Source organism: Pavona decussata, unplaced genomic scaffold (assembly GCF_977016875.1).
Source record: "Pavona decussata unplaced genomic scaffold, jaPavDecu1.1 SCAFFOLD_245, whole genome shotgun sequence".
Taxonomy (NCBI): Eukaryota; Metazoa; Cnidaria; class Anthozoa; order Scleractinia; family Agariciidae; genus Pavona; species Pavona decussata.
In genome coordinates, this window is record NW_028145650.1 from 556950 (window position 1) to 566878 (window position 9929).

Here is a 9929-nt window from a genome sequence, read left to right on the forward strand (position 1 = left end):
GGTAATGATAGTAATTATCACCATAATGAGACGACATACATCCGTATGTTTTGACAACAGTCCTCAATGCGTGAAGGCTGAAATATCAATTTCTGAAAACCGACTGCTCCAATATTGCAAACGGCAAAAACAAGCCCTTTACGCCGTACCGATTATGGAACCGGTAATGTGAATCGCTGACCTTGGCATTTGTGACTGACATCTCTCATCTCCGCGAACTTTAAATTGCATGAATTAGCACTTTTCATGGTTGCTGACGCCAAATGGTTGTTGATAGGGTACACGGAGAATACCACAAGCCATTGGACCCTCGTTCGAATTTAATAAACTGCCTTTATTTCTACTTTCCGAGGGGATCTTTGCCTTCTGGGTTATGCTACTTTCGGATAGAAAAACTGTTTCACATATGCGTCAAGTTATCTAACTAGGCCGCGTTCAGACTAGGTGCACGTGCCCGGTTCTGGGGCACAGGCACTTGTCTGAACAGAGCTTTTTGTCGGTGACCGAGAAAAAATCCCAGCGCCGTTCCCTGGTATGGGTATACCTTCAAGGGAAGTCGCTCGGGCACCGTTCCTGGGCACAGTCACTGGTCTGAACAGGGTTTTGTCAGTTCCCACGCTTTTTCTTCATTCTTCCCTACTATACAGCAAGCAAAATAGCAGGAGCTGAATTGATGAACGAGAACACGATTACTCGTTGGGCACCAAGGAGTCTAAAGAAGGTTCTTCTTAGTGCCCGGGTACAAGGCCCTGGTATAGGCACCTACCGGTCTGAACAGGGCGTAAGAAAAACATGAGGAATGAGCGAGGAAAATTGCAAAGCTCCTAATAATATCACCAGTTTTTATTGGGAAGTCAAAGTCGCAAAGTTCAGTTTTCTTTTACTACACTGTAACCAACGTGATTGTTCTAAGAAGCACCGAAGCAATGCACTGAAGTTTATTCAGTCCTGAGTTCCTGTGTTAACACATCGATTTTCTCTTTTTCACAGAAAATGATCAAACAAGTTATTTCACTGTTGGCCGCAATAGCTGCCTTTACAAGCTGTCTAGAAGCACAGACCATCTCCTCGTGTAAACCTTTAACAAAAAGAGAGCTAGAGCTCAAACTGGAATCTTTTGGCGGCTATAACCAGCGCTATCAAGCAGTCGCAACAATGGACGCCCGTAAATTCCCGAGACTTCTCAGTCAACCGATGGGTGTCAAGGCGTCTGCGTATAACATTTTCAAAAAGCTGTCTCGGAGCAAAGGCCGGGCAAGCTTTTTCCGGCAAACTAACATCACCAATGTAGCATGGCGAGGCTCACTCGACCGAAATGGCCTCCATCACCTGTGCACGGAGTGGGCAGTTGTCACCACTCTGCCAGCCGATCATTTCCCGCGCTATCTGAATGAGGTTATCTGCGACAACGTGGACATTGGTTGCCTTAATTACGAAGGCCTTTGTGTCCAAGAAAGTTTCGTTGTGGACACCTTGAAGAAAACTGGAGCATGCGGAGATGACGGAAAAGAAATCTGGGAAGTCGTTAGCCAACCTATTAGATCTTGCTGTAGCTGTCGGCTATTTTCGGGTTCATTTTTAAGTGGTTATCTGTGACACTTCTAAATTTGGAGCCAAAATATTGTGCTTTCCCAACACCCCAGTGTACCCACGTTAAATTTATGGCCCCCTAAATTGTTTAATTTATGTACCAAGTTGTAGTAACTATGTCAAAGAAAACAAATTCGCTAATTTTAGATTTAACGCGTCGCCAGTCCGTAGGCGGTAGACGATAGGTGAAAATCAAATCGTACACTGTTTCGACCTTTTGAAGTGAGGGAGATACTTTGCGTTCTTAAACGTGGATGGAGCTCTCAAAGTTTGTTTCCATTTTCCAACACTGATCTCATGAAGGATGCAATATATATCAGATGCATCTTAAATTTTTGTAGTTATTTATGTAAATCTCTTAATTATTTATGAATACATGTAGACCTGTTTTTTAATAAATTTCGGAAATTTATTTATTGTTGAGTGATACGTCTGCAAACTATATCTAAGCAAAACATGAACAACGACTACAGCTGAAGCGGCTGAAAATGTGTCCTCGAAGAGCATTGGAAAGGGTTTTTGGTTCCTGGAGGCGGGTATTTACAATTAACAAGCTAATCCTGAAAAGTTCAAATGCCGGGAGGTGGGGGCCGGAGAGAATTTTGAAGTTTCGAATTGATCGGCGTATTATACTAGTATACTAGGCATTTTTCATGTTTCATACAACTTGTGGTCTCAATTTTGTAATTCATCGACATCTAGTTTATACGTCGAGCTACTCCGCGCGCTACAGTCGAACTTAATTCAGACGAATTTCATGGATAAATTCGTCGTTCCTTCGACATAAATCGTGGCGTGGTTTTATGCATCGAAATCAATACGGTCGAATTTAATTCTCTTCCCAAGTGCAGTGTCTCTTATCGCCACGGGTCGCTGCGGGCTCGTTAAAATAAGTTGTTCGAAATACATTTTAAAAGTGTCTGCATTTCATTCGACGCGACGTTTAAACTGACGTCTAGAACGAATTTAAATTACCTTGAATTAAATTCGTCTGAATTAAATTCGACTGTAGCGCGACGTATAAAATAGGCCTAAGGAATGTTGTTCTTTTCAACGTGGTGAGGTTGCAGTTTTAATTTTTCAGCACGGATCTGTCACAAAGTTGCTTCCTCTATCCCGCGCCTCTATCCCTTTTTTATCATTATAATTTCACTTTTGCGCTGGAAGCTTTTTTTTTTTCCCTCACCCGGCACTTTTCTCTCGCTCCTCACGATGCGAGCAACTGGAAAAGACAACCCTTTATACATTTATACCGCCCTTTTCTGATTGCCGTAACCGGTCCATTATCCCACCACGATACAATCCTGTCCACGCTTCCAATCGATAGACTCGAGCCAGTCTCCCGGCTGACAGCGCAAAAAACATTCAGCTGATTGATTCGATCTTCAAAGCCCATTACTCAAAACAACGTAAAATGCGATCGCATGTTGGGGATCGCATGTTCCAATGGCATTAACAGCGCCTAATTTGATGATGGAACTTACAATCTTTTCGATCTAGAACGTTGGTTTTTGGAAAATTGACGACAATGGACCCGGATTTACAGGTCGATCTTCACCTTCAGTACGATTATCTGTTTAAAGTTCTCATGATCGGCGACTCTGGAGTAGGAAAATCTTGTCTTCTTCTTCGTTACGTCGATTGCGACCACAGAGAGGCTTACATTAACACGATTGGCGTAGATTTCAAAATAAAAACCATCAAACTTAATGGCAAAAGGATTCGTCTGCAAGTCTGGGATACCGGTAAGTTAATACTCAACGACAGATTTTTAATTTTCTTTCGGTACTTTCCACGACATGAACTCGAGAGAAATGAAAAATGAACTCTGGTGTTTTTTGAATTCACTCTGATAGTTTCCCTTGGGCTTTGTCTAAAATCATGCTTTTGTTCGCCGGCGGTGTTTGCACTCTTGAAAAATTTATGGATTGCGAATTGTTCAAGTTCTACTTTAAAATTAATATTATTTTTCAGAATCGAGTACATTGACGGTGCGCGATTAAAATTTCGACGCGAACCGGTTGTGACGGCGCGACGTTTTCGAGGAAAATTCACCAGTTTTTGTTCAATTTCGTGAGCAGAATCAAATTCTATTAGCCCAACGCTTTGACGAAATCCCACGAACAAAAATGTTTGCATTTTTAATTAGAACCCTGCGGCCTCCTAGAGTATGAAAATTATTAGATTTTAAAAGCAGTGGCACATCGCTGTAAGTTTAGGTTTAATGTTTCTGTCGCAAGGCAAAGCACAAATGACGCTAAGCCTGTGAACAATGCTAATCGCCATATTCCAGTAGAAATATTCAGTTTTACGCACATTTAGCATTCACGTTCAAATCTAGCGATTGCGGCTGGTGATATGGAAAGAACAGGAAACGTTATTGCGCACGAGTGCTGACTTCCTGATGAGTAAACAGTGAATTTCCTCAAGTGTAAACAAGACATATGGAATATTGAACATTTATATGTACTTAATTAATTCTATCTTGTTCAGGTAAACACGTGCGGAATTCACATGTTCGTTTTTCCTGAGTGTGGAGATTAATGTCTGCCGTAGCAGTGTTGCACATACTGCCAACATTTTATTCCAATCTATGTATCAGATCATGGAATTGAATGGCTTGTCGAGGTCATTTTGCTTACGTGGCCGCTATAAATAGCTTTTATATTATTCCGTCCTCCGTAAACAAGCAAGCTAACCACCTTAAAATATTATCATGTTATTCTACAACCTTTAATGTGAAACTACATGAAAAGGAGGAAAGAATTCCAGTTAGTAGAATTATAGTAAAATATATAATCGTTCAAACAATAAAAATGGGGTACAGTATTTTGATTGACAGGCTGTGTTACTATAGTGAACCAATTTTTTGTACTTATAGTTAGTTACTTTTGACAGCTCTTGATAAACTTGTGATGTGTGTACTTTAGGTAGTGTATAATTTGGTAGTTTGGCCACCGTAAAGAGATTTGAGAGTGTAAATTTTGATCGTTAGCCCTTCATCAGAGCTCCAAATGTCAGGCAGGGGGAGTTTTGGTGGTATATCATTTTCCAGGTACCCTTTTTCAGACCTGGCCTCTACAATTCAAACCCATTTTCAGACCTGGACTCTGGAATCCAGACCCATTTTCAGACTTCCAGACCAAAATTGTTAAAATCCAGACCCATTTATAATGATAAATTATTATCATTATGTTTTCGCAAACTACTTTGAATTTGTACATGTATCCATTTGGCATTTATTGTAACACAAGTCATATTGCCAAACATGCATTACATCACATTAATTTGCAGGTAATTGAGTAAGCTAAGTTGCAATTTAACATCAAACTAATCACAGTCCACTATATTTTCCGACCCATTTATTGTGATAGTCGCGTTTTATCATGATAATTTTGTTGAGCTGTCATCTAAAATAACACACTGAACAAAATGTAGACAGAGTTTATGTATCAACTAAAATCATAATCAGCCAACACATGAGACAGCAAGGGACAGTGAAAAAAAAATTAAATATGTCTATCAAGTAGTTTTACTTTAAGTGAAAAACAATCTTCTGGCACTTTAGTGCCAAATGCCATTACTCCATTACTTACGTTTAATAATTAATTAATTAATTACTATTACATTTCCCCAATTAGAGTCAAAAGTGTATAGATCTGCATGTCATAACTGTATATTATATAATTTTTATCCTTGAGAATAAACACCTGGGGCATTCATTAAAACTTCATATTCGTTAGACTGTTCATTAATATTGTATTTTATAAGGAGTCTTTAAGTCAAGAGAGGGCATATCCTAATCAATAGGTTATTTGGTTCATGAAATATAAATGTAGCAAACACTTCTTTAATGTAACCACCACACTTAAAAAGTTCTTTGACTTACATTTGTGTCTTCGTTGTATTGCATCTTGATGATCCAAGTAAATGTTTCTCTCTGATGGCGGACACTCAGGGTGTTTATTTCTAAGGGAAGTTCACAGTGGAGTTAATTCAGAGGAGTGTTTTCTTAGTACATGTAAGATAAAGTGTTTTTTGAAAAGAAACTATGGTACACTGTATATACAGCTCTATGAAGGTAGTGAGAATTAGGATTTTGATTATAGGCTTTTATATTAGTTAATAGTCATTTTTATACTGGAGACACATAATCTGTGTGAGGAGTAGGAGGAACTTGGTTAAACTACCAAACATCTGTAGTGTGTATGTTGTGGTTCTATCTTTTTTTTTTATTAAAACTTTTCAAATCAGTTTTGATTTGTATTTCTCTTTGCCTCAGATTACGGTAATGAATAGTGCAGAAAGGAAAATAGAAATTAAACTGGTTTGAAAAATTATTTATAAAACCTCAAAAAATTTAAACCACAACGTGTACTTCTGTTAAACATTTTGTGGTTCATCAGCTAGTGTAAAGATGGTTACAAGAAAGATTGTATGTCTGGAAGAACTACTGTTACAGTATCAGCTTTAGTGCTTTTTCAAAGATATTTCTCATCAGGATGTAGGAAAGAATTTTTTCTGTTTACTTCTTCCCAGAAAAAATCTGTTTTGAAACATGTTTTTATACTAGGTGAACTACGAGATGTATAGCTGAAGACACTAAAGATATTTGCCCGAGTTTGTCCCCAATGGATTATGTTTCCCTAGTATAAAAACAAGCTTAGTATGTAACAATGTAAAGGTTAATCCCATTCTTTTACTTTCATTCCAGCTGGCCAAGAAAGATTCAAAACGATAACATCCTCCTACTACAGGGGAGCTCATGGAGTAATGATTGTCTATGACATAGCGAAGAAGGAAACTTTTAACAACCTGAACAAATGGCTCAACGAGGTGGAGACTTATGCTAACGAAGGAGTGTTGATGATTCTGGTTGGAAACAAGACGGATCTTAATTCGCAGCGTCAAGTCTCTACAGAAAGTGGGGCAGAGTGGGCCGCACTCAATGATATGCCGTTCATAGAGACCAGTGCCAAACATGCCACGAATGTTACAGAGGCATTCACAATGCTGGCCGAGCTGGTCAATAAACATGTAAAAGATAACAATGCTGAACAAAGGGCTTTTGTGCTTGGAGATAGCATTGAACGTGGGATAAGAACAGGGGAGGGTGGTGAAAAAGAAAAGTGTGGTTGTAGTAACTAAAACTTAAAACAAAAATTGCAATTTTTTGTATGTTATTTTTACATATAATATTTCAATTGAGGTGAAGGAAAGAGGAGTTCAGAAATTAATTTTTCCATACTGAATTTAGCAAAATTGAAACAACGTTTGAATTTGATGATCTTTACAAAAAAATGCATGGTTAGTGGTGAGTGAATGGTGGGCTTAACCTTTGCCTGTAAGTCATACATTGTAAAAACTTAGAATTTTTTTAAATTGTAGTATGTATTCAAATTTTCAATCCGATCTCTACAAAACTTTTCATAATTTTGCAAAATTCAGTATGGTAATTAATTTAATTCAACATGTTTTTGAACTCTGTCTAGTGTTCAAAACTGTTGTATTTTAACCATGAATTGTGTTACTGAAGATGGCTTGGTTGGTGATAGAGGAATGTTCAGTCGGTGGTGTTTTTGTTAAAAAGATTAATTAAAAATGAATACCATTAACCTGTTCAAATTAATTTTCAGTGTAAAATGTTGAGCCATTTCTTTGGCCACTACAGCCAAACATCCAGAACTTAAACAATGTTGTTTACTAAAAATTTACCAATGATAAACAACTCAGTCCATGGAAAAAGTGGGCATTAGTTCTATTGGATTTTTTTCTCCAATTTGTTTGGCTAAAAGAATTGCTCATAATAAAATAAATTTGCTTTCAAGACTGGCCAGCCTTCAATCAAAATAAAGCTATGAATTTTTAATGACTCAATTAACCTTCCTCAGCTCTCTGAAGGGAGCCCTATAATATAAGAAGTGGAATTCATTGAACTCATCTTTCCAAATGCCTAATGAATTTCACAGTTGGTGGTGTTAAAGCATGGGGCCATAATTTGCATTATATATTGCATTCCACTCATGATGTCTGTTTTCTTTACAATTAAATTAACTTTGACAATTTGTCCTCCATCAAGTCAAGGTCGTAATGAAAATAATTGGAAGTATAACTGCCTTACTGATTTCAAATTTTAGGTCATCTTTCATTCTTTGTATGTGGCTATCTCTTTCACTGTATGAATGTTGTCCACAGTTGGTGAAAACTTTATGGATAATGATATTAATTTTCCTCTTACAATAGGTGCTGCTTCACTGCACTTCTTTGTTTTGTTTTGTTTTGTTGGAATGACCAGCATGTAGCATTGTTTTATAAATATTGTAGGCCACCTACAAACAAATCAGCAAATCTGAAAAAAAATAATTATTATAATAATAAGAGAAAAGAAAGAAAACAAAAGAGCAGCCTGATAAAATCATGATAAGGCAGTCATTTTTCCAGCCATTCAATGAATTGTCAAACCTTAAATTCATGTGTTGCCATTCAAATGAAGGATGAGGATCAGATTTGCTCATTTTTAGCGTCTAATTTCTGCAAGAGGAAATAAGGGTAAATATTGTTTTGTCAAATTTGGGCATTAAATTGGTGTTAGGTGTATGTATTTAGAACAAGTTATAACAGTATATAATAGTCACAGTAGTGTAAATAATTATTATGTCCTCAATCGTACATTTACAGAAATGTATTGCACAGTACGTACCAAAAAGCTCTACTAGGCCTCCCCACCCCCCCTCTCCCTCCATGCTCAGGTCAGATTTTTTAATAAGCCTCCCCTCAGCTCTCTATCAACCACCACCACCCCCCCCCCCCTTTCCATGTTAGAAAACACGAAAAGAAATACTTCAAACTCAGGCATACCATTAAACAAAGAGCATCAGTCAGTTTAGAAAACCTGGTCTCCAAAAATTGCAGAAGCACCTGGTAATTATTGTGGTAAAGTAAGAAATGATGTATTTTTGATACACAGTCATTTAGTGAGCACTATGTTCAGTTAGTTATATTGAAAAGCAAGTGAAGAATCGAAACCCGAAACGCCCCACCCCCACCTCCTCTAATAACCCTCTATTCTTTAGGCTTCAAAATGAATAGCGCCCCCAAGGGCTTAACAAGAGCTTTTACTTAAGTTAATAATTAGGAAAGGATGTTTCACTCAGCCAGTTGTATTTTGGTTGGGGTTAGGTTAGCAATAACAAAAGAACTTTATCTGTCCTCTAGATAATCTTGAAAATTATTCTAAATGTTTAATTTTATATCAAATCTAAAATATTTTAAAAGGTAAATTAATGATAAAATCGTCACATGACGTTTCGACAACTTCATGTCATCATGATTTTCAAACGTGAAGAATAAAAATGACATGAAGTTGTTGAAACATCTTGTAGCATTTTTATCATTAATTTTCCTTTGAAATGTTTATCAAAATTGATCCTTATTAGAAATCTTAAATAAGCAGATATAATGATATGCGATCAACATGCGAAATGTCAGGGGGGTTTGGCTTAATCCCTTGTGGAAGGAGGTGGGGAGGATCAGCAAAGGACCACGCTACATAGTGGAAGGAACTGATGCCTGACCTTATACACAACCCAAAGGTGTCATGATTCTGATTATGATATGAAATTATATACAAATTATTAATATTAAATAAGTATTTTAATTCTAATTATTTTAATAATTAGATTAAATTATAATTAATAACTTCTATGGCAGGTACCAGGTCAAAATTCAGTAAATCCCTGACTTACATGTAAATTGTTATTTTCTAAATTACACTACCATGACAGTAAGAAGAAAATTTATTCATTTGCTAATAAACATGCAATTTCAGCACCATAGAAAACAATCTTGTTGCATCTTAACAACTCACAAAATCACTTCAATTTATTATTATCGTCAGTGAGAGACTCCCATGGTCCCATCCCATGTACAGATTTTACATTCCTTCAATTTTGTAGACGGCAATGAGATACATACAGAACTCTGAATTTTGTAGCTTAGCTTCTTCACTTAAAAATAGGATTTGTGTACTTAATGAAACATATGGTACTGTTTACAGTACTGTTCCGACTTGTCAATTTTTTTGAATAGCTTCTAACAACAAAAATAATTTTATGGACAACTTCCTGGTGTTAATGGCTTAAAATTCACTAGCCAATCTGAATTCTGGAAGTGTTGCAGCTGAAAACCACAATTCCAAATTGAAGGGCTGGATGCATAACCGCCTTATGTCAAAATAGAAAGGACCCCATTGGTAGCACCTCCCATGCAGTTGAATTCACGAGTCCCAAAAAAACGACTGCATGGGAGGCTACATCGGCAGGTGGGGAAGCCCGGGGGGA

The 9929-nt window shown here is 37.2% G+C and overlaps 2 protein-coding genes across 2 annotated transcripts; both read left to right on the plus strand.

Moving 5' to 3' along the window:
* Window positions 1–993: 993 nt before the first annotated feature.
* LOC146457176 (putative skeletal organic matrix protein 8) lies at window positions 994–1596 on the plus strand. Its single transcript, XM_085092273.1, has one exon. It carries the CDS (start codon window positions 994–996, stop codon window positions 1594–1596), a length of 603 nt encoding a protein of 200 aa, XP_084948399.1.
* A 1360-nt stretch (window positions 1597–2956) lies between these two features.
* LOC146457177 (uncharacterized) lies at window positions 2957–9433 on the plus strand. The gene is made up of 2 exons (XM_085092305.1): window positions 2957–3335; window positions 6305–9433. Exons 1-2 carry the CDS (start codon window positions 3119–3121, stop codon window positions 6736–6738), a joined length of 651 nt encoding a protein of 216 aa, XP_084948431.1. The 5' UTR covers window positions 2957–3118; the 3' UTR covers window positions 6739–9433.
* Window positions 9434–9929: the final 496 nt, after the last annotated feature.